Genomic DNA, 25,754 nt, shown 5'->3' with positions numbered 1-25,754 from the left:
CGCGCAGCTCGTCGGCTTCCCGCGGGCCCCGGGCGTCCGTCTGCGCTGGGCCCCCGCCTCCCTCCGCCTCCCCCCGCCTCCCCCCGCCGGCCTCGGGGCGGGTCCCTGCCGCCCGCACCTGCCCCCGTGGGCGGAGCGCGGCGGCGACAGCGCGGCCCCAGCCTCCGCCGCCCGCGCGGGCCCCGCGGCTCCCGACTCCGCCGCCCACCCTGCCCGCGCCCGCCCGCCGCCCGCCGCCTCCCGGGCCCGCGGTCCGTCCCTCCGCCCGCGCCCCGGACTCCAGGCCCCGCCGCGCTCGCCGCCGCCGCCCGGAGCCGCCGCCCCGCGCCATGGAGCCCGCCGCGGGCAGCGAGCGCCGCAGCCCCCCGGGCCCCGCGCCCCCGGCCGCCGCCCCCGCCCCCGGCCCCGGCCCCGGCCCCGGCCCCCGCCCCGGCCCCGGCCCCGGCCCCGGCCCCCGCCCGCTCAGCCACCCCGCGCGGGAGCCGCCGAAGCCCGAGGAGGAGCGGCAGCTGCGGATCAGCGAGAGCGGCCAGTTCAGCGACGGGCTGGAGGATCGAGGTGAGCGCACGGCCGCGCGGCCCCGGACCCGGACCCGGCCCCGACCCCGGCCCCGACCCCGACCCCGGACCTCGGGGACTGGACCTCGGGGACCGGAGCTCGGGGACTGGACCTCGGGGACCGGAGCTCGGGGACTGGAGCTCGGGGACTGGACCTCGGGGACCGGAGCTCGGGGACTGGAGCTCGGGGACTGGAGCTCGGGGACTGGAGCTCGGGGACTGGAGCTCGGGGACTGGACCTCAGAGACTGGAGCTCGGGCACCGGAGCTCGGGGACTGGACCTCGGGGACCGGACCTCGGGGACTGGAGCTCGGGGACTGGAGCTCGGGCACCCGGACCTCGGGGACTGGAGCTCGGGGACCGGACCTCGGGCACCGAGGGGGACCACCCTGCCCCAGCCCCCGGCCCCCTGTCCCCGGCCCTCGGGCACCCGGCCCCTGCCCCGACCCCGGCTCTCGGGAACCCGTCCCCGGCCCCGCCCCCGAGAGGTGCTTGCCCTCCGCAGGTGCTCGGGGCTCGGGGCGCGGGCGCGGGCGCGGGGCCGGGGCTTCCCCGGAGGGCGAGGCGAGGCGAGGCGAGGCGCGCGGCAGCCCCAGCCCCCGAGGCGGGCGGCGCCCGGTGGAAAAGTTTGCGGGAGGCTCGTCTTGCTCGGGCTCCCGGGGCGCTGCGGGCGGGCTCCGCTCCCCTGGAAGCGCCCCGGTCCCAGCCCCCGGGCCCCGGCGGCTCCCCGGGGGACCCCCGTCCGCGGCCCGAGCCCGCAGGGGACCCGCTGTGGCGAGGCCCGGGCCCGGGGTGTGGGCCGCCACCTCCGCGGTCCGAGACCCTGAGCGCACGTGTCCGCGCCCCGGATGCCCCCTGGGGACCCGGCCCGGACCCCGCGGAGGCCCCCGCCCCGCCCCCCGCCACACCCCTGCCCCGTGGGCGGCCGCGGCCCGCGGAGAGGGTCCCCCGGGCGTGGAGGCAGCCGCGGTCGCGGCCCCGTCTAGACCTCCGCGGCCGCTCTCGGAGTCCGAATTCGGACCGGGCCCCTCCAGCAAGGGCCGTTCGGGTTGAAGCCGGTGCGAGGCCGAAGCGGGGCCCTTGCAGCCGGGCGGGCCCTGGAGCGGGAGCCGGCTCCGCGCCGCTCCGCCCCCTCTTCTTGGAAGCCTTGTTTTGTTGGCTCTGGTGGATTTTTGTATTTTAGTCTTAGCAGGTTTTCGGTCCTATTCTTAGTATCTCCTGTACATTTTTATTCCGGTTTAGTGTTTCGATGCACGATCTCTTTCCTCTATAGAAATCTTAAAACTGTAGCATGGGAAATAGAATGACATGGAAACAGCAACCCCGGGAACCGGCGGGGGCGGCCGGGGAGGACCGGAGCTCCTCCAGTTGCAACGAGTTCTGCACCTATGTTGCGGCTTCTCCTCCCATTGCAACATAACTAGATACTACTATAGAGCCGAGGATGGGTGACATCACAGGCACCCCTACGAAACCTATTAGGTTTCCAGGTTTAGAGGGTTTAACAGAACCTCTTAGTTCTATTCCATGTCACGTTAATCACCTTTTCCTCTGCAACCAATATTGTCGGGTCTAAAGATTTTTCTATTGAAGAAAGACAGAACTCTGGACTGAGCTGATTTTTGTAGCATTGCAGGTCGTTTGTCAAAGCTGGCCTATTTCTCCCCACCCCACAAACCGATGGGAGGGAAGAAAGTGCTGGGGGAGTTGATATTTAGCATCATTCTGTAGCTCATGCTCAAGTGTAAAAAGCCCTTCTGAATTAATTCTTAGGGTTATTTTTCACTGGTCAACTGAATTTCATTTTCCATTATATGATAGCATGAAAGCATTCACTGTTCATAAACTGTCACTGTGTGAAAGCACTGCATATCACACACAGCCTCTCTGTTAGGATGAACCCTGTCCTCCAAAGAACCCTGTGCCGAGTGGCATTGAAAGCTGAAAGTCAGTGTGACATTCTTTTGTTTGACCTATTGCTGACAACGAAGAGGTAATGACGAATAAATCATCTTTATTAAATAGATCAGGTTACCTGGGGAGCCTTATTATAATATTTTGTGCGTGTGTTAGTTTTTCTTACGGGGCTGCATCTTTCCAGTATCGATTTTTTTTTTTTTTTTCTTTTATCGCCTGGGAATGATTCGACTGCAGGTACCTTTTTCCTAATGGTGAGAGGATTTGGGGAGGAAGAAGCTGAAGCGGTTGCCTGCTGTGCATCTCTCCATCACGCCTGGCTTGCTTTTTTCCTAGGCCTAAATACCTATAGGGTGTGTGTGGGGTCAGTACCCTGGATGTGTGTCTATATTTGGCCTTTTTTCTTGTCCTCAGTTCCTTTTGAGCTATTAAAACTGGTTACAGACTGCGTCTAACTCCCATCAAAGGCAGGTATTATGATCTAGTGTTTTAGGACTTTAAAGATATTTTCCCCTTAGAAGTGATGGGGGCTGCTTCCCAGAAACCTAGCTAGCTGATAATGCAGTGCCATTTGGCTGAGCCTGTGGTCAGGGAGCAAGAGTTCTGTAGTCTAAGGCTTTTGGGGATTAACACCCCAAAAAGAAGTCATGTTTATCTTGGATCTTTCCACCTCCTCCCTTTTTATATCCACTCTTCTCTATACAAGGGTTTTCTCATCATCCTGCCCTAAGCCCCAAGTAGGCTTACAGTGTTACATGTTTCTGCATTTCTGACTAACATCCTATCTAATATCCCCTTCCTTCAGAAAATCCAAGTGTGACTATTAGGAGAAAGCAATTGGAACTAATGCCTTACTAGCATGGAAATGACGGATGGCTTCAACTTAACCACATGTATTTGCATTCCCTCCTCTACCCAAATAATAACTTATCAGTCTTCCATTCATACAACTGTTCTGCTTACTGATGTCAGGCCCAGATTACAGATAGGTGGAATTTGAGGTTAGAAATCTGAATGTGGAGGCCACTTTGTTTAGGGAGGGACACAGCCCTCCATGCAAATGTGTGGCCTTCCTTAGTTTCTCTAGGCTGGGCTGCCTTCTACTTCTGAAGCACAGCTTCCTGTCAACTTTAGGAATTCTAGGGATGCCTGGGTGGCTCAGTGGTTGGACATCCGCCTTTGGCTCCAGGTGTGATCCCGGGGTCCTGGGATCAAGTCCTGGAATTGAGTCCTGCATTGGGCTCCCCACAGGGAGTCTGCTTGTGTCTCTGCCTCTCTCTGTGTCTCTCATGAATAAATAAATGAAATATTAAAAAAAAAAAACTTTAGGAATTCTCATCATTGGTTGTGAGTACACATGAAGCCAATGTGGAGGCCGAGGTAGAGGCACCTGTATGTGGACCACTCATTTAGGAGTCATTTGTGGGTCTTTGTAGGTGGTCATACTCTCCTTTGAGAAGGGGGATGTTTTCCATTCTTGGTATTGGCTGGAGTTTTAGAAAGGAAAAAAAGAAACAGGTAATAAGCAAAGATTGGACAGAGACAGGAAAGGTCCTGCCTTCTTGGATGGTCTTCACATTACATTTACCCCTGTTTTTTAAATTTAAAATCTTTCATGGGACACACTGCCTTCTTGGATGGTCTTCACATTACATTTACCCCTGTTTTTTAAATTTAAAATCTTTCATGGGACACACACACACACACACACACGCACGATCAGGTCTGGAGAAGAACCACCAGTCCTGCTGCTTAGAGGACTCAGGTATCCTCTTAGTGGGGCAGTCCAACCCATGTGAGCGGACACCCCAAATTCCTTCATGAGTGTGCTGGTCCAGAGTGGGGTGAGGCATGTAGTGGTCTGTGTGGTCAGGACCAGTCACGTCCCTGTAAACAGCTGGTGTTGGAAGGAAAAAAAATAAACGTTATGTGGCAGAATGAAAAACCCAGATCATTGTCCTTTCTCCTAGAAAATTAAATCTGCTTCTGAAAGGAATCTTGTTTTTACCCCCAGTGGATAAACCTCTTGAGATTGTTGCTGTCAAAATACGCAGCAAATGAACTGCTTATTTGAGTCAGTAGTTACATGTTACAGCTTCACTTCTCCTGAAAATCAATTGGCCAGAATGAAAGGAAGATTTTTATATCATTTGGGAAAAAGAAAATAAATGATTGGGAGGGTGTGGGGCCAGCTCGTTCTAGGTTGACTTAAACAGGAGACAAGGCTGATTGTTGTTGAAAATTTGAATGGGATGTTGTTTGGTGGCTAGAGAAAAAGTAGACAAAGGGACAGAAACAGGTGGACGAAAGGATTTTAATTTGAAATCACGTGTACCAAAGGCAGAATGTGACAAGAGAGAAGGTTTTTCTTTTTTCATCCAAGTACATTTATTAAAGAAGATTTGGGGAGATTTTTACAGTGAGGTGATGGGGACGTGATTTTACCTACCTTTTGCAATCTCATCTACCTTCTGATTCTATGCAAATCTATGGGTTTTGATTATTTAAAAACCTCTGGGCTATAGTCTGGGTTTGCTAAGCAGCCTCCTCGAAGTTTCCTCTTGCTTCTTTTAGGACGTGTTGAGGGTCCTTGAGTCTGGGTAGGAAATGGAACTGAGAAGTTTTAACAGGGTCCTTGTTATAATTTTTGAAGAGGAGGCAGTTTTTGGCTGCCAGAGGCTGAGCATGGTGCCCATTTGGTCAGATGGGATGACATCTTGTACGTGATGTGCCAGGTGTGATATGTGGCATGATGTGTGGTATTTTACAAATGGGTGCCCGAGCTTTGACTACCAGTTTCTTTGTCATTTGGAGCTGGCCTGATGATGCTGCTCCACCTCTGAAAGATAGGCTGTGGGCTCTTTAGCCCAAGATGGTATCATCAGCTCCTGTCAATAGAGAATGCATGATTGACAATTTGGTTCTTCATGCAACTAAGAGATGCCATATATGATCTATTTTCAAAGGAGAAGAAAAAAATAGAAATCAGGGTCATGCTGAAGATGTCTTGATCCTCCACCCAAGGCAAGTGGAGTTTCGGCATTGCCTCTAAGACATTAGGAATTTCAGTTGGTGACATGGACTCTCAATGTTGAAAGCACTGGAGACAGAAATCAAACCTTTCTTGCACTTGGCCTAGCCCAGAAGGCTACCCCCGGTTTTATCAAGTTTCCCTCCCTTTAATAATCTGAGAATTGTTGGCCCTATGTTTGGTACAAAGCGATGCATACTATTGAGCCGAAAGGAGGGAAGAAAATGTGGCATGTAATTGAGGCCTGGCGGGTGTCACTGGTTGTGATTGAAGAGAAGTCCCCCTCCTCCTCCTGTTAACTGTTGAGGGGAGCAATGAGGGGGTATTTGGAGGGGGTATTTGCGTTCCCTGACTCTTGCTTTGGGTGAAGCCTCTTTTCACCAAGTTGTGGCCACTGCTGCAAATCAATGCCTGTAGCTCAGGAGCCAGAATGCCCGGCTGAATGTGGGCTAATTGTGCTGTTTTCCTAATGGAAGGGGCTTGTTAGAGCACCCCCTACACAGCTGAGTTAATACCAGGGACAGGGGATGACAGGTCAAGGTCCAGTGAGCGACGCTATGGGGACTTTCTAGAGTACAGGCGCTTTCACCCTGCAGGAATAAATGCCCCACGTAGCCAGAGCCTATGATTTTTCAAGAGGTGCCAGAAGGCCCGATTGCTGTATGAACTCTCCTAATCATTAGGACACAGTTGGGCCAAACAAAACACATCTTGGCCCACGAGCCTGTCTGTTTGCCGTCCTCGGATAAGAAAGTGTAGCTCTGGCTGTGGGTTTCTTAATAAGGAAATGTCTAACTTCCTTTCCTCCTTGTTTTTGCCAGGCTTACTAGAAAGTAGCACTCGACTCAAACCTCATGAAGCCCAGAACTACAGAAAGAAGGCCTTGTGGGTCTCCTGGTTCTCCATTATTGTCACACTGGCCCTGGCGGTGGCTGCTTTTAGTAAGTCTCCGGAGTCCTGCCGGTCAATACGCGGTGCTGCTGTCTGTTTTATTCTCTGACTCCTGTGGGATGTGCTTTTGCTTTTAGTTGACTATTATTGATGAGAATTTTTTTTTTTTTTTTAGATGGTGGGAGAGCCATGGCACTTATAAATTAGTAAAATAGCTTCTCTTCTCTGCAGAGGGAAGAGGTGGTTAAGGAGAAATGGGGAGGGAGCCTGGGAGCCGTGGCTCTCAGCAGGACTCGGGTTTGTGGAAGTGGACTCTGGCCACCAGCTGAATAGGGGATATATCCTCTCGGTGGATGCCTTCAGCTTGGGCTGACAAGTGACAAATCTATATCCTTGAGATTTGTATTTTGAGCCTAATGCTGCCGGATGAGTGCAATATTGCAGTACATCCCCCCACCCCCCACCTTCCAATTATATCTGTGGAAGGTTTGGGTGAAAATCATGTGCACCTTTTAATGAAAGAGAAATGGGAGGGTCCTCTGTCAGTTTTCAGTGGCACGGGAAACAAAAATATTTATTACAATCAAGAAAAACTAAGATAATTGAACACTTCGTGCCTATGGATAATCTACTTTCTGTCTATGGATAATCCCGTTTGGGTGTTAGCAAGCCCTCTTACACGCATTTTCTCAGCTAATACTTGCAGCCTAAAGAAATGTGCATGTGCTATTTATTCTTATTAATCGTGCAGTGGTTTCTAAGCTTAAGCAAGGACATTAAGCTTCATCTTAACCTTGGTAGAAACCACGGTGTTTTTTTTTTTTTTTTTTTTTTATGCTGGGGCAAAGAGGAATATATCTTGTGGATTTTGTGATTAATTCATTACCTTAACAGAAAGATCTATATTCTTAGTGAGAAGTAGCATGCAAGATGTCTCATGTGACATTCCTCAGAGTGGGAGAAGAAAGGGCTGTGTCTGCTGGAAGATACTGCTCTGTGTGTGTTTAAAATTCTATTCTGCACAGTTAGACCTGCTGCTGGAAGTTGGTGTTGGCTCCCAAGAGGGAATATTAGAATTTGACCAAATGCTCCCTGCAAAACTAGGCATATATTACTTGACACAATTTATATTGGAAACATTGTGCCATATCTTGGCTCTAGAAAAAAGCCAAACATTTAGAAGCAGAGTGTAATGCATTTCAGAGTATAAACATTTACCAGCGAGCCAGAAATCTAATCAGAAGAAACTCTGATTCCTGAAAATAGCTCTTCCTTCCTCTTGCCTCCTCTTCTTTATGCTGAAACAAGAATAACAAATCCGATTGATGTCCCTGGAGGGTAATTCAGTTGTGGTGGCTGGTGGTGGGCTCTGGATCAGACACCATCATTTACATATGTAAAGAAAGAGGACTGGAATGAGGGGTGGTGATTTACCAACGGAATAATAGTTGTCGGTGGGCCTAATAGAGCTGTTATGATTTTATCTTGTGGGTGTTTGAATGAGGACGCAAATGTGAAGAAATACTGAACAAGCCTTTCCTTTGGGAGAATAATACTACATTTGGCGTACTTAATCTCATAATAGGAAAGAATTATGAGGAAATGTTGGTTTCATATGTTACGCCCGACCAGTTGGGTTATCTTAAATTTTGTTCCATTTCCTTTAATAGGAAAAGCCTGTTGCATAATGCGTATGGAATTAGAACGTCATTTTGTGAAAAGGGTTTTCTTTGTCTTTAAAAATGATTTTACCCCTTTAGCAAGTATTTGATTTAAATACTCTAAAGTCTTGCCTGTAAAATGTTGACATGGGCCTATAATATCATGATCTGTGTGACTTTCTATAATATGATTTATTTCCCAAGTTGGCTTCAAGTTCAACCAAAAAATGTAGGAGTTACGTTTTCCCCTACGTTAACTATGAAGAGTAGCTTTATTGTGTGTGTGTATTTCATGTTTTAAACCTTTATGGTGGTCTCTGGCTGTGTTGTTTAGGGTTGTCCCTTTTACCTTTTAGGTTCCTAAGTAAATTTGTAATATGAAATATTTAAAACCCTTTTCAAAGCATCATTTATATATTGGCAGACTTTTGTGCAGTCTTTTTCATAGTTTTAACTGGACAGAGGATCAAATACAGATTAGGCAATATAAGCTGACTTTGAAATTATGTTTAAATTAGTATCTAAAGGAAAATGGTATGTTTTGGGAATGGCAATGAGTATATTATTGAAAAATTGTCACAAAGACTCCCCCAGTCTTACTGTCTAGGGAGGTGGTTGACAGAGATGTGGGATGAAATGGGATAGGCTGGTTTGGTGAACACTTGTGCCATCCAAGGAAATGGTTAGCTTGGACCACTTTGTCTTTTTTTTTTTTTTTTTTCTCTCTTAAATTTAAATTCAATTGGCCAACATATAGCACATTATTAGTTTCAGATGTAGTGTTCAGTAATTTGTCAGTTGCGTATAAAACCCAGTGCTCTGGTGTTATGCTATGTGTTGGGCAAATCGAACGCCAATAAAAAATATGCAAAAAACCAAACCAAACCAAACCAAAAAACCCAGTGCTCATCACAGCACCTGCCTTAATAGCCATCACCTAATAACCCTATCCCCTCCAGCAACCCTCAGTTTGTTTCCTATAGTTAAGAGTCTCTCAGGGTTTTTCTCCCTCTCTGATGACTTCCCATTTAGTTTTTCCCTCCCTTCCCCCCATTTAGTCTTTATAAAGGGAATTGCCCTTTAAATTACTACCTGTGATGCTTGGAGATAGCAGCTGAGTCCTTGCAGTGTGTGTGTATGTGTGTGTGTGTGTGTGTGTGTGTGTTGGCAGGGGCTGATAATCATGGCGAGGAGAAGATCATATTGATCATTACGTCTTGCCACTGCTAGATGGTGAGCTCTGGGAGGAAGGAGGAGCATCCATTCTTGCATGTGATCCGTGTGCAAGATTGTTGAATAAATGAATCGAGAGATTTTTAAAGATCGATCCTTCCTTCCTTCCTTCCTTCCTTCCTTCCTTCCTTCCTTCCTTCCTTTATTCCTGGTTAGGTGGAAGGAAAATATTTATTAGAAAAAAAATATTTGATCCAAAGGTTTATTTACGTATCAGGCTTAGAGCTCATGTCTTTTACAAACAATTGAAGAATTTTTGAGGCAATCGCGTCGTCTTTATGGCATTCTCTTGCTGAGGGCAGCATCTGGGAGCCACACCTGCCAGGGTCAGGTGGAGTTTCTGTCATCTACTTACCTGCCATTTTCTATGTTATCATGGATGCTGATTTTTGCTGAACGTCTTCTAAAGAAATGCTGTTGTCTTTTTTTGTATTTGGAAAGGAGGGTGATGGATTGTGTGAATTGTAGGGATGCTGCTTTTCTCAGTCAACAGGAGGGTTCATATTTTTTACATAGGGTGTACGTTGGAAATAAAGACTCCCCCTTCCACCTCCTGTAGGCTTCCAGGTAATCAGGTATACTGTGTTTTTTCAGATTAGTAATTCTTAAAAGACATAATGACCAAATGAGCTTCGGTCAGTATAACTGAGTTGTCCGTGATAAATCAGGGGTGTAGGTAACTGTGACATTCACATGTCTGAAAAATTAAGTGAACTTTCAAAGATTAGGACCTGAAAGTGTTTTGAAAAGAATATGTGCTTTGAAAGGGATATGAACCATTTCAGACAATACTTGGTAAAATAGCGATTTTGGACTTGTTAAAAATGCTGATATAAAACCAGATGGTAATACATCTTGAATATTGCGGAGAGAGTCCTAGTTTGGTTTTAAAATTGGTTCTGTTTATAATCGGTAGGCAGCATGGAAAATGGCAATCATGTTATGAACAAACCTTAAAAAAAGTCTATTTTAATAATACATCTAGAAAGAGAACAGAAGTTCTGTTTCAAAACTCAGAGTTTTGACATTATTAATGTCCTTGTTAGAATGATTTAGGAAAACGCATTCTGATTCTTTTTTGAGGTTTGAATGAGAGCAAGTTAATTTTTAGTCACTCAATACATGCTCTGTGGGAAATGAAGATATATTTGAAACATTCTCAGGGGAAAGAAAACCTTTCCTAAGATACATAGCTCCATTAAATTAAAAAAAAAAAAAAAAGTACTCCAAATGAAGATCTTCTCAGAGAAAGCTCACTCAAAAATTTAGTGAATCAATAGATTTAAGAATCAGAAAAAGTTTTTGAAAGGGATGGTTTTCTTTTTGAATGTGGGGAATTTAATTAAAAAAGAGTATATTTTAAAATTAGCATAAACTCTTATCCCTTAAAAATTGATAGACTAAATGTACTTAATTCTCTTTATTTTTAAATCGTGCGGACAAGAGCTGAGAGAGAAATAAGATGAAATCACCTCAGTGTTCCATAAACTCAACAAAGCGCATGTGAGAACTTTCTTGGGTAATCTCTCAGTTGGCATACCATGACCCTTGAGAGTGACATCTGAATAGTGACTGTGTCCAAAAAGGTCTGGCCTGACCTGGCCTTCGCCCCTCCTCACCCTTCTCAGACACCCCAACTTTTCCTCAGGGCTGGAGAGTCCGTCTTTCGGCCAAGCTCATCTCCTCACAGGTCTGCACGCGGTTGACTCCTCCCGGAGGCGTCCCAGCCACACAGACTGGACGCCCCCGCCCCTCCCTGGGACTGGCTTTACCCACCACACAAATTGTGCCCCCACCTGTGTTAGATAATGGCAGATGTGAGGCCTTCGTCTTTTGTGCTGCGCCCCTTAAACAGGCACCTCACGTTCTGGTCACAGAATGATCCTTTGTGCTGTTGGCTTGGCTGGTTTTGTTTTTTTATCGATAAAAGCAGTATATGCTCATTATAAAAGGTCATGAGACCAGAGATACAGAGTGCAAATCTCTGTGCCATCCTAAATTCTTTCTTGCCCAATTCCTGCTCCCGTGGACGAGCTTTGGTGCCAGCGCCTCGTATCTTCTTCAGGGTATTTTCTGTGCACTTCCAGGCCCAGGGAGATGCACCTTCTCTGGTTGCTACTTATGTCAGCTGCGACGTCTTATCCTTGCTGGTCTTGGAGTTAGCACGGGCCTCTTCACAGGCTGCTGTTTTCACAGCTTTGTGTGAAGTGGATTTGATGTGGAGAAGCTTCAGGAGCAACTTCCCAACCACCGTCTGGCTGCCACTGCCGAGGCGGGTGACGCGGTGAGGAGGATGTGGGCAGGAAGTCTGGGAGCCACATCCTGGGGGTGTTCAGTGGGATAACTTGCTTCCGTAGGTGTGCTGGCCGGATGATGACCGTGGACGCTGCTGCCGAGGGGTGGGAACCAGGAGGGGAGAGCACCCCAAGACGCGCCGGGACCTCATCCTGACAGTGCTCCCCGGCTCCCAGTGCTCTGGGGTCCTCCGTACCCCTCATGATCGCGTCTTCGAGGGCTCCATGCCCTGTCACCTCCATCCCCTGCACTGCTGGCACATGGAATGGGGAGTGGCGTTTCAGTCAGCTCCTGTGGCTTTCCAGGGGGCTCTGGTGGTCTCGGCCTCGCCTCCCTGGCTGGACGCTTCTCCTCTCATCTCCTAGCTTCCTGCCGCTCCCTCCATGCTCCAGGCTCCCTGTGGTTCCCCAAGCCCCACAGCCTGCTCTGCCCCTGCCCTTTGGTACCCTCGGTCCCTGACCCCCTTGCTTTCCTGGCCAACTTGCACTTGCCCCTCCAAATTGAGATGGAAGACCTACCTCTTCCAGGAAGCCTTCCCAGGCCCTCTGTGCTGAAGTAGGTCTCCCGGCCTCCCGTAGTCCCGCAGGCCTCCATCAGTCAGAAGCTTGGCACAACACTTGAACTGTTGAATTACTGCTCCACAACAGTGCGCCCTCCTCAAAGGCAGGGCCTCTGTCTTCCCCAGCCTGTATTCTCTGCCCCAGCACAGTTGACCCTCAGACGCCGGTAGACTGGCCTCATTTCGGCCTCTCCCTGAGCTGAGCTGAGGCCACCGCGGCTGTTTGCAGATAAAGATCTCATTAAAACGAATAGTGGCTTTTTTTTAAAGTGAATGGAAATAAGAGGGACACCTTTAGTTTTGTAGGTGGTGGGGATGCCAGAGCCCATTGTCTCCTCCCCCCACATCTCCTCTGCCGCCTCTTGGATGGACGGGCCTCCCTTGCTGCTGTTAAGAGAGCACCTCTTTCCCAGACGCCTCTGCTCGCAGTGGGCTGCTCTTTCGAGCCAGGAGCGGAGGAGGGGTCTCAGCAGCTGCCTGCTTGTCTTCTCTCTCTTGGCATTCTGCACACAGCATTTAATGAAAAGCGTGGCTAGGGTCACAGGGGGTGTCCTTGAGTAGTAGCTGGGGAGCTGGACTTGGGCCCAGTGGATCCCTGCCCCTGCTCCCTGGGGCCCCGGGTTCCACTGGGATACAGCCAGTGCTCTGGGGGGACGTTCGGGAGGGCTTTTCCCATTGCCTCTCAGTCGCTCTGTAGTCATCATTGGTGAGCCAGGTGGACAAGAAGGGATTATCTGGTCTGCCTGTGTTCCAGGGCTGTGGTTTCATCCTCGGGGAAGTGCCTCTGGAAGGTGCATTTCTGGCGTAGCTGTTCCAGATGGGAAATTATTTTCTGATGCCCTGTCCCCAAGGCCTGAAGTGCAGGTGGATTGGGATTGGGAAATTCCAGAGGAAGCCAGAGCAATACAGAAAACTCTTCTGCCCTCAGGAAAGGAGCCCATTCCTCTCTTTCCACCATCTTCCACCATCTTCCACGGCGAACCGTGCATCCTCCCAGCTAGTGAATGTGTTCATCCGGTCCTTACTGAGTGCCTGCGGGCGAAGCACAGTCTGCTGTGCTAGACGATGCAGAAGACATTAGGAAGAAGGACAGTCCATGTCCCCTCCAAGAGTTCAGGTCCAAAGGGGTGATGAATCCTATAGATGACAGGGCAGTGGGGTAGGACAGATTAGGATAGATAACCTGAAACCTGCTCACTCCCCCCGCCCCACATTAGATAGAGTGCTCAAGAAAGGACCCAACTGACCTGTTAGAGAAAGAGCAGTCTACAACCCTGGAATCCCCTTGCCCCCCAAAAAGCATGAGGTGAAAATCTGAGCTATCAATACAGAATAAGGTGTTCCCCTGACGTGGGAGTGTGTGAAGGTTGCGGGACTCAGTCAGAGGGGCTTGGGTGATGATGTCACCTGGGGCTGGGACATAGTGGCAGAAGTTTGAAGACCCCATCTGCAGACATATTCACATTCTGAGGTACTGGGGGTTAGGTCATCAACATTGGATTTGGTGGTATTGCGGAGGACATGATTGGGAGTTGGTGGAAGAAGGACACAATTTGACCTGAAACAATGGCTTTGGCCAGCCCAGGTAGGTAGAGGAAACTAACATCTCAGAGTAGAGTAAGTGCATGGGAAGACTTTACCTTCAGCGAAAGGGTGGATCATGAGAAGCTTACCCACCAAGAAGACAGTGAGGAAGGTTGTCTCAGCCTAGCTCTTTGTGGAGTAAGGGTTGTGGGGGGGGGGTGGGACCCTTCCACTAGAATTCACAACCACAAGACTGACTTCATATAAATTTGTGTTTGGAATTTTCACAGGTCACTTTACTGGGAAATAGACTCAGATAGAGATTTACTGCAGGAGGTGTATTGGGGGTGGGGGCCGGAGGAGGTTGTCAGTAATAACGCATGAAAGGGGGCAAGGGAAAACAGGATGGGGCTGAGTAGGAAGTTGGATTTCCATGCTCTTGCCTTGTTGGCTTTCCCCATAGGGACTAGAAGCTGGGATGGCCCTTCATTTGTCCAGCCGAAGCAGGGGGACTGGACCAGTCATTGGTGTGGGCTGCCCCAGGGAGACATGGAACCTTGGGAGAGGACAGTTCAGGAGAAGTTGTGGGCCATCAGCAACCCTCACTCTTGACATCTGGGGGAATGAGTACCCAGGTCTTGAGGGAGGATCTAGGACATAGGCTGTGGTGTTCCCTATAGGAGTTTGTATGACCCACTTAGCCAAGGAACCCTCAAGCTGAGACACGACATGGGTGTGGTCTGAGGTTGGAAATGCTCTGGAGTGTCCGTAAGAAGCACATACAGAACCTCAACCAAGTCCCAGCGGTGTCTCATGGATGTCATAGTGTGTCTCCCCCGAAGATGAGCTCACAGTCTGTCATTGGAAAGCTCCTGGGAACAGGTCTGCGGGACTGAGAGCCATTCAGGCAGCTTGATTACAAGTCAAATTCCAGTTGAGAGAATTACCTGACAAATACTCTCTCCCCTCTATTTCTCCCTTATCTCTCTCTCAACAACCATTTTACTTCTTCTAGTTGACTTATTTACTTCTACAGTTGATCGTTGAACAACATGGATTTGAACTCCATGGGCCCACTTATATGCAGATTTTTAAAATGAGAAATACAGTACTATGAACACATTTTCTCTTACAATTTTCATAATAAGGTTTTTCTTTTCTCTAACTTATTTTATAAGATTAAAGTATATAACACATGTAACGTATAAAATATGTGTTAATGGACTATTTTTGTTAGTGGTAAGCCTTCTGATCAAGGGGAGGCTATTATTAGTAGTTAAGTTTTGGGGGAATCAAAAGCTAGTGTGGATTTTTGACTGTGTGGTGGGTGAGTATCCTTGACCCCCCCACCTTCACCGCCCCCCCCAGAGTTGTTCAAGGGTCAACTGTTTATGGATAAATAACAGGATTCTGGATTTTTTTTTTCCTTAGCCATTATTTATTGACTTACCACCACAACAGAAGATAATCTACTCTGCTACCCTCTTCCAGGCCCCACACAAACATGCTGACTTTCTGAGTTCTTATCCTTGGGTATGAGTCCTACTTTGCATTATTATGACTATATAAATCCTGCTCACTGAGCCATATGGTGAGGAATGCTTACTTCTTGCCTGCCCCATTTTTTTCCCTCTGATTTTAATGTTTTATTTATTCCTGTGTTTGCTTTTCTCTGAATCTATTTCTTAATAAAGTCTAATTCAGCATTTCTATCCCAACTTCATCTTCTTTGTGGTATTTTCAGATGCAGAGCTTACTCTGTCAGTTGCTTCTTCAAGAAATCGCTCCGAGCCAGTTGACATCCTCAGATTCGTTCTGGTTGCCCTTTCTAGGATTGCCTGCGATTCACCACCTCTTTGGGCATTCCCTTTATCTGTCTCCTCTGAGTTTCCTGTCTCCTGTCTTCTCTGGTTTATATCCCTTGGGAGGGAACACATCTTCTCCTAGCTCCCTGGGAAAGAGCACATGGGAGGTGAAGCTTTCAAGCCTGAAATGTCGTTAATATATCCTGACACTTGATTGATGGCTAAATAGAAACTTCTCAGTAGGAGATAATGTTCTTTAAGAGTTTTAAAGGTTTTGCTCCATTCTGGTGTTAGTATTAAAGTCCTAAACTATCGTAAATCCTAATCCTTTGCCTGAGACTCACTGCAGTGTTTTTTGTTTTTTTTTTAACAAGTATCCCCAGTTTTGTTTTCTTTGCATTTGCTCCATTTTCTGGGAAACTGACTCAACTTTACATTCCTACCTTTCTATTGAACTTTCCATTCTTATTGTCAAATTCTGTTTTAAATTGTCAGAGTGTTCCTTTTAAAAGTTACCCAACTCTTGTCTTTTTTTTTTTTTTAAGATTTTATTTATTTATTCATGAGAGACACACACAGAAAGAGGCAGAGACACAGGCAGAGAGAGAAGCAGGCTCCGTGCAGGGAGCCCGACGTGGGGCTCGATCTCGGGACTCCAGGGTCATGCCCTGGGCCGAAGGCAGGCGCTAAACTGCTGAGCCACCCAGGCGTCCCCAACTCTTGTCTTATTGACCTTTTTATATATCTTGTCTTTCTGAGAAACTATAGACGACAGTTTGAAAAAAATCTTTTCTCTTTCTTACGTTGTCTTCCTCTAAGAGTCACCCCCGACCCCTCCAGTTTGCCTTGGTTTCATCATTCATTTAGGGAGGGGTCCTGTGAGAAGTGATCCTTGATACTCTGCTCATGGTGACAGTGAGTATTCAACTGACTGGAGCTCTGAGCATGTGATGGCTTTTTACTGTAGAGTGAGATGGTTGGACTGTTTCATTGGAGTTTCTGGTTTAATACTTTCAGATCCATCCTCTTGGGCTGCCCACGTTGCCCAGAGAAGGGCCTCCTGATCTGCCTGGAATTGTGAACGCCTGCCTGACTGCCTGAATTTTGGGAGCTGTGTTGGACAGTAGGATTGGGATCTCAGCATTCTACTTGAAATTCTTAACTTTGTTTGCTATTTTCAGTTTGATTTTCCTCCTACCTTTAGCTAAGCCTGGCATCTTTCACATAAGAAGCTATCATACCTCATCCAGGGAGTAAACCTCCAGTCATCTGATAGGAGATTTGGGGGTGGGGGAAGGGTATTGCCCTTCTGTGCAGAGTTGGAGAGGGACTCTAGAGAACTGCTTTTTCAACAGGCCTTGAACTAATCACACTATTTTCAGTCTTCACTTCTTTTCGTTACATTGTGCTACCAATTCTCAGTTTTCTGGGTGTCCTGAGGTGTAAATTGGGTTGCCTTTTTTCTTTCACAGGGCTGTCTTAGGAATTTGCTTTTTGGAGTCTGTTAAATCAATTACTACTTGCCCATATGTTTTCTAGCTGCTAAAAATAGTTCTTGTTGCCTCTTCCATCTTCTTTTTCTAATGAGTTTTCTTTAAAAAAATCCCTCTACTCTTAGTTTAGCGGGTGTTTTAGAGGAAGCAAAAGTAAACGTGAGGAACCATGCTGCCACATTTCTCTTGAAATGTTAAACAGAGCAATTTGTAATGAAAAATATAGTAAGCGAATCAGCAACCAATGAGACATAGTGAACCAAAATACAGTCTCAGGAACTTAACCAGAACATAGTACAAAGTGATACTTCCCTTTCATATTTTCTATTCAAGAGACATGGGAGATAGGAAAAGTTCCAATAGAAACAAATAAGAATTCCAAAAGCAGAGAAGAGGAAATAGAGACTTACAAGTATCTGGGACTGTTTCAGAGTTTATGGGAAGGATGGAATACATACTTCTCAAGGATGGAATACATACTTTTCAGAGCCATTGAAGAAGAAATAAATTGGGAACCTGTCCCTATCCTGTAGACAGCTGAAATTAAAAAAAAAAAAAAAAAAAAAAAAAGGTGACACAGAAAAAACAAAATAAAATGTAGAAATAAATCCAAACATTTCAGTAGTTAAAAAAAGTATAAATGGATTAAATCCAAAAGGTTAAAACCAGACTAGATTGGATTTTAAAATCTAGCTTTATCCTGTTAATAGGAGATAAATTGGAAATATAAGGTAACAATGGCTTGAGTAGAGGGATAGAAAAAGCAAGTTGGTGTAGTTACATTAATAAGGAAAAATAGACTTGAAGACAAAAAGCATTGTTAGGCATAAAGGGTGTAACTGTATAAACAAAAGGGTCAATCCATCCTGGAGAGAAAACTTTTGTGAGTTTGTATGCACCAGAAAAGCTCCAAAGCACTCAACCAAAAATTGATAGAGTTAGAGATAAAAATGAACAAATAATCATAACGGTAGACTTTATTGTATCTTTTTACTAGCTGATAATTAACAGGATAAAAATTAGTGAAATGTTGAAAATTTGATTTCTGTAATTCAATGTTTTTCAAACATTTTTGACTGCTATCCATAGTGAGAAATGTGTATGTGGCTTAGTATAAATGAACTTCTGTGTGTGTGTATACTAGATGTTGTCATATGTAAGCTTTTGATTATAACATGCAACATGATTTTTTGTGCCACTAGGAAATTTTTAAAAAATGCTACCATTGAGGGATCTCTGGGTGGCTCAGAGGTTTAGCACTTGCCTTTGGCTCAGGGTGTGATCCCGGAGTCCCAGGATCGAGTGCTGCATCAGGCTCCCTGCATGGAGCCTGCTTCTGTCTCTGCCTGTGTCTCTGCTTCTCTCTCTGTGTCTCTCATGAATAAATAAACAAAATCCTTAAAAAAAAGAAAAAAGTGCTACCATTGAACTATATCATGCTATTCACTGTGTGACTGACCTGATGTCAGAGGTGTTAAAATTAGAGAAAAAGTGTGTACTATGATCACTTTTCCTTTTATTTAAAAAAGTGGTGGTTGCAACCTATCAAATTGATTTTATGCTCCACTAGTGGGTTTTAACTTTTAGTTTGAAAAGCACTGAACCCAGTGGGTCAATATAGCATACATTCAACAAATATATTTTAATATCATGGAACATTTATAAAAGGTGACCACTTTGAAGGTCAGAAAGAAAGGTTCATCAAATTACTAAGATGGGTATTTTATAGACTGTATTTTCTATCTATGATGCAATGATCATTTGAAATCAAATATGCTAAAATAACACTATGTATATCACGATTTATGTTGGGAAATTGAAGAACACGTTTCTAAGTATTTCAAGGGAGAAAAGTTTTATTAAATAATAAAATATATTTTGAACTTAAAATGAGAAACTGAAAATTGGTGAGCAAAACTTTAAAACACGAGGCTAAGAGGAAAACAGTAATCCAAGGTAGACGGAAGGAAGCAAATAATACATTTAAGAGTACAAACGAAAGAGAAAGATACAATAGAGTCAACAAAACTAAAAGCTATTCAAGAATAATAAAATAGGCTAAACTCTCGTAAGACTGATCATAGAAGAAAAGCAACGAATGAAAAGTAATTAGAAATTAAATGAAGTACATAATCAAATAAAATTAGAGAATCAGACTAATATAGTTTTATGTCTATAAATTTGAAAATTTAGGTGAATTGCATACTTTCATAGAATAATAATCTGCCAAGATTGTCTCATGGGAAAAAAAATGCCCCAAAATGCTTGATTTAAACAGTTAATATAGGCCAATGGCTCTTAACCGGGTCTGGTTTTGCATCCCCTTCCATTCCCAGGGGACTTCTGTCAATGTGAGGAGATGTTTTTGATTGTCACAACTTGAGGTAGAGATGCTACTGGCATCTGGTTGGCGGAGGCTGGGTTGCTGCTAACCATCCTACAATGTACAGGACGGGCTCCCACAACAAAGAGTTATCTGGCCCGAAATGTCAGCAGTGCTGAGGTTGAGGAATTGATCCAGGCCAACATGGTTTTAAAGGTGCTTTTTATGAATATTCAAGGATCAGGATAATCCTAACCTCATGTACCCTTTCTAAAGCAAAAGAAGGAAAGCTTCCTACATCATTCTGAGACTAGTACTAACTTGATACCCAAGCCAAAGATAATAGGGAAGAATTTATAGATCAGTATCCTTCATACAGATGCAAAAATCTTAAATAAGATATTAGCAAACTGAATCTCTCTGTTTATGTAACAGACAAAACAATAAATAAATAGCCGTGATTAGCACGTTGTGTTTGTTTTAGGAATGCAAGAATGGTGTAATTGGCATATTATATCCTTCACCATGTTTGTAAGCGAAGAGGAAAAATTTTGGCATCTCTTAGTAAATATGCAACATGTATTTGATAGAATTCAAGGCAAGATAAAAACTTGAAGCAAACTAAGAAAAGGGATTGTTTGAATCTGATATTTTCTAACCTAAAACATCAACAGTTGTTAAGTCATAAATATTAGAAGCAGTCCCTTAAAATCGGACAAGAATGCCTGCTATTACCACTTATCCTCAAAGTTATTCTTGGAGTCCTAGTATTGTAAGGAAGGGAAAGGAATAAAGGTATATGGAATGGAGAGGGAAGAAAAGTAACCATTACTCATGGATATTATAGTCTGCTCTACATCGAAAAGCCTAGGAAATCTGTAGGCACTACTAGGAGAAACAAATTTCAGCAAGGTTAATGTGGATGGATAGAAGTTTAATATACAAAAATCAATTGTGTTCTATAATGGCAACACAGAAGTAAACCTTTTAATTTTTATAAGGATACTATTTCTTATAGTAAACAAGGAATAAATTTATGTACAATTCCTAAACAAAGTGTAAACGTACTTGTCAAAACTTTGAAAACTAGAGTAGTTGAGATTATGATATTTTTTTGAGACCAAGGAAGTTGGTTCTAATAGACCAATGAAGTTGAATAGGGTGCCTCACATATCCAGAAATTTGATATGTGAGAGACGTAGCATTGCATATCACACATCAGGGAAGACAATGATGATACTGGAACAATTGACTGTGTAGAAAAAAAACTACAATAAAACACATTAGTAAATTAACATCAGTAAATATGCATCCAGAAAGTAGACATTAGTAAATTTAACATCAGTAAATATACACCCAGAAAGTAGACATCATTCAATTTAACGACAAGCATACTAAGACCATTGAGCATGAGAAAACCCATATAAAACAAAAGATAAGCTTCTGACTGGGTGAAGATATTTGCAAAACATGCCACTTTTATATGTTTAAGGAGATAAATGGATTACTGACAGCACTTTTGTTTATAATGGCAAAAAACCCAGGAGAGAGACAGATGGCCATTAATAGGAGATTTAATAAATTATAGGGTCTTAGTGTCTTAATATAGTGGAGCTAGATATAGTTGGTCTATGTATAAAGTTTTCAGCTCTATCAGACCCAGTGTACCCTTTTTATAACCAGTATTTTATACCAATTTTACTATCTTCAAATGAACTTTTATCAATACATACCCTTTATAAAAACGGTATTATATCCCAAATACAATATAATGGAGATATCAAAGCAAGGTAATTATAAAGAAAATAGTGTATATTTAAATCTATAAATATTTGTTTTGATGATATTGTTAGGTACAACTGAGTAGTTAGTTGCTTACACCTTTATATAATGAGGAAGTTGGGATCTTAAGAAAAGAGTCCGAGTGTACTGTTGACATTTTCCTTTGTGTGACATTTTGAAATATGGGCTAAACAGGTATACTGGTATACATATGTCACATCATGCATGTGACAGCTGCAAGAACAGATTGATACGAGTGGTTTGTATTGTGTGTTGAGTACCTGGAGTGGAGTTGCCATTGGTTATATTGGTGAATTAGTTTATAACTCTCTGTAAAGGTCTGAATAAAACCAAACACACTCTTCTCTTGATTTACGTGGTAGTTACACTCCTGGACAAAATCGGTGTATATTTAAAACTATGCAAAACAGGGACACCTGGGTGGCTCACTGGTTGAGCATATGCCTTTGGCTCTGGGCGTGATCCTGGGGTCCTGGGACCGAATCCTGCATCAGGTTCCTTGCAGGGAGCCTGCTTCTCCCTCTGCCTGTGTCTCTGCCTCTATCTGTGTGGCTCTCATGAATAAATAAATAAAATCTTTAAAAAAATAAATAAAACTATGCAATACAAATCAAACTCTCCTGTTAAGGTAAAACAGAGTTGAGATCTAGGGTCACATAAATTTTCACCTAAATGAGTACGTCATGGGTTATCTGAGAGCCCTGCAGGACAAGAGAAAATTCTTCATGGTAGAGGACTCTCTTGGAAATTTTAGGATATTGAGATTCCTGGCTCCCTCCTACCTGCTAAATACCATGATCACCCTAGTCCCAAGTTGTAACAACCAATAACAGCCCTGCAGATTTCCAACATGCCCACTTAGGCTCTAGTACTGCTTCATTGAGAACCACCAAAGTAGGTAGTACTTCTGACTGGGAGGGATCTGAAAAACAATGCTGAGGAATAAAACAGTTGTAAGACCCTATTGATAATGAAACCTTAACAAACATGACATTGCTTGTGGACACATAAGTAGAGAATAACATTGATCATAGGAATGATAAGCTAAACTGAGGATGGTGAATGTCTTGAGGCAGTGAAGACAAGGCATCAATGAAGGAGATACAGAAGGCTACAATCCTAACTGTGATGTTTGTAAAAACAAAAACAAAACCCCAACCATTTCTGGAGCAAATATGCAAAGTGTTAAGATTTGTCAAAACTAGGTGGAGAATATACTGGTGTTGGTTCTCTCATTGTGTTTTTTTTTTTTTTTTTTAGGTCATTATATGCCTTAAAAACCTTATAGAATAATCTCAAGTGAAGCAACAAAGCAAAGAGATGAGTAAGATAAATGTCAAATGGTTACCATTGTATCTAAACCTTTATGTGATAATACCTTTTGTTCTCTCCCCCAGTAGAGTTGGCTACTGTCTCTTAATTCCTTGCTGAGTCAGTAACCCTTTCTTCCGCCACCCTCCTACCCTTTTCCCACAGCATCTAATTTGAAATATATAATATCCTTTTACTCAAAGTTTATATCAATAAGGCAATCAGGGGACATATTCTTCTTTTCACATACTCTTTACAATGCTTTCCCCCTTTTTAAAAACAGTATATAGCCTCATCAGATCACATTACTCTGCTGCTTTCCTTATAACTATCACTTAGCCCTAGTTCCACAGGTTAATATATTTTTAATAATCATGGCCAGTTGTTATACTGATGCTTAATTTCAGCTACTTATCCACTAGATTCCTCAGAGTTCACAGAAACCATATTTCTTGAGCTCTTGCATGTTTATATGTTTTTTTTCTGTGGTCTTTATACTTGAAGGAGATTTTGGCAATGTAAAATCCTTGGTTCACATTTTTTCCTCCAAGAGGAGAAATATCTTAAGAATATTACACTGTTGCCTGTGGCATAAAGCACGGCTGTCAATGTTTACTGACCGGTTTTTTGTTTCTCTTAAAAGTGACTTGATCTTTTTCTTAGATATCCAAATAATTTTTTCTTCTTTTTCCTTCCTTAATGTCTGAGAGTTTTACCAAACAATGTCTTGGTGATGGCTGTTTTGGATTAACTTTTCCCAGGTATAAGGTATAGTTTCATGTCTTTCTATTCCAGAGAAGTTTTATTGCATCTATTATAGTTTTTAGTATTTGTTTGGTTCTGTTGCTTTGGTTTTACACCTTAGGAGTTTCTGGTATGTGTGTGTTGCATCTTCCTTGTCTTTCATCTCTTTCTGTTCATTTTCCTCAAATCTTTCATTTTGAGTTTAAGGATTTTCCTCCTTTCCATCATTAGCTCTTTAAAAGTAGTACTATATTTTTGCTCCTCTCTTTTTTCTAGTTTTATATTCGTTGCTGAATTGCACATTTTCCTTTGGTTTTAAGCCTTTCTGAGTTCTTTTATCTTTCCCTCAATGTTTTATTTCTCCAGTCACACATTTGTGAAATTTAATTTCTGATTTATATGTATATTTCCATACATGTATTATTTTCTTCATTTCTTCTTGCTTTGAGAAACTGTGTTACAGTATACATCAGTTTTGTAAGCATATTTTTCTCGGTGTGTGCTCATCATATATAGGGACATCTTTCTCCTTTTTTTTCTTTTTAATTGTGTAGTATCTGAGTTTGATCTTCTTTTGTTAATACTGTTTAAGAGAAATGAGTCTTGTATTCTTACAAGGAGAGGTAAGTCTGAAGAGCTTTTTGAGCATGATGGCTTTGGAACTCTTTTCTCTCCCTTTTTTTTCACAGAGTAATTAAAAAATATGGCCTCTTTTTTTTTTTTTTTTTTTTTTTTTTGGTTCTGCCTTCTGTTCTTTGGTTTTGCTCCTTTTCCCTATTTTCCATTATGAGCGTGCTTTCTTTGGTCCCAATTGTCTCTGGCCTATTCAGTTTGGATTTTACTTTTACTAATTTCTTTTCAGTTTTGGGAATCTGTCCTAGAAGGGAGTTTGTTTTGTGAGTTCAGGGTACACAGACGGCTTCAGCACCATCAGACTGCCGCTCCTGTGTACGTGACTACAGATTGAAGCTTGTAAAACTTTCTATCATTTTTGGCTGCTTTTCTCAGATTGACCTGTTCATTCCAGTAATCATCTATTTATTTGGGGTTTCTTCCCTTCCCTCTGCTTCTTTCTGAACATTGCTGGTGGTATACAGGTTAGTGTCATATTTTGTTTTGTGGCAATGCTGTCCACCTAAGTTTTGTTGTAAATGTTTGAGTTCTTGATTTTTGTATCCTAGTTTTCTCTGATGTTTTAATGGGAATTCAGGGAGATTAAAAAAAATTCACCACCATTTCTATTTTTTCCAGAAAATCTTGGATTTTGTCTCTTAACTTGATACCTTTCCCATTATGCCTTTATTTATCCAGAGAGGTTTCTAGCTTTCCTGTTAATAGCAATTACAGACATAGTAGCAGTTTTAGGTGACAAGTCGATTTATTTGGTGAAGTACATTTTCAAAATGGAGACTTTTTACTATTTTTTTGAGAAAGAATATGTGCCTATATAGTCATTTTGTGACAGTTTGGATCTGATCCCAGGTTATTCTTTGGTGCAAATGAAGAGATATAGTATCAGAACTGAATAGATATTTATCATGGAGCTATTGATGTACCAGGCTCCTGAAAGCAGAAGCTTAAACTTTACATGACCCATAAAGAGAGCATTCTTAGGGAATGATTTTTAAATGACAAAGGATGGCTATTTTTTGTTCTAAACAAGGACAGATGTGATTTATTTCTGGTGAAATAAGAATAAGTTCTTAGTTATAAGTAAATCTCATTACCTTTAAGTGATAAAGTCACTATTATAATGACATTTGTCCTCTAGTTGTCCAATATTTTCATTGCCACAGGGTGCTGGGAAATTGCCTTTTTCCAGATACCAGCATGTTTAAATTGCCATCACTGAGATTCTTAACTCTGTTTAGGTGAATTCGAAGGGTCCTCCAGCCTTGTTTGAATATATTTAGTATTGGGAATTCTAGTAATTCGTGAGATCCAGTTTATGTTGTCCAATCTGAAGTTAGTATTTTTATTTATTTATTTATTTATTTATTTATTTATTTATTTATTTATTTATTTATTTTTTAAAGATTTTATTTATTCATGAGACACACACACACACACACACAGAGAGAGAGAGAGAGAGAGAGAGGCAGAGACACAGGCAGAGGGAGAAGCAGGCTCCATGCTGGGAGCCTGATGTGGGACTTGATCCCGGGTTTCCAGGATCACATCCTGGGCTGAAGGCGGCGCTAAAAGCTGAACCACCCGGGCTGCCCCTGAAGTTAATATTTTTTAATGGTCAGCTGGAATTTGCCTTTTTCTAACTATTGCTTCTTAGTAATGTTTTTTTTTTTTTTTTTTAGCTAATGCTTATAAGCACAGACATGTCGGGCACTGTGCTAAGGACTCTATGTATGTGATTACACTTAATTCTCACAAGAGCACTCTGAGATGGCATTGTCATCCAATATTTGTAGATGGAGACTTTTTTTTTCTTTTTTGAGAGAGAGAGGGCATGCACAAGCCGGGGTAGGAGGTAGGTAGGGGCAGAGGCAGAGGGAGAGGGAGAGTTGCCAGACTGTGAGACATGAATTCTTGTTTTTTTTTTTTTAAGATTTTATTTATTTATTCATGAGAGACACACACACACACACACAC

General features: G+C 43.6%; 1 protein-coding gene across 1 annotated transcript in view; it reads left to right on the top strand.

Annotated features, from left to right (window-relative positions):
* Positions 1–329: 329 nt before the first annotated feature.
* The window catches only part of TMEM163 (transmembrane protein 163), a 224,648-nt gene continuing 199,223 nt past the window's right edge, over positions 330–25,754 (top strand). Inside the window, 4 exon segments of the mRNA XM_077861496.1 lie at positions 330–376; positions 378–456; positions 492–558; positions 6,327–6,446. Of these exon segments, the coding sequence (XP_077717622.1) occupies positions 330–376; positions 378–456; positions 492–558; positions 6,327–6,446 (313 nt within the window).

Source organism: Canis aureus, chromosome 20, assembly GCF_053574225.1.
Source record: "Canis aureus isolate CA01 chromosome 20, VMU_Caureus_v.1.0, whole genome shotgun sequence".
In the NCBI taxonomy this organism is placed as follows: domain Eukaryota; kingdom Metazoa; phylum Chordata; class Mammalia; order Carnivora; family Canidae; genus Canis; species Canis aureus.
The sequence above is the reverse complement of the archived record's forward strand: the minus strand, read 5'-3'. Positions and strand labels throughout refer to the sequence as shown.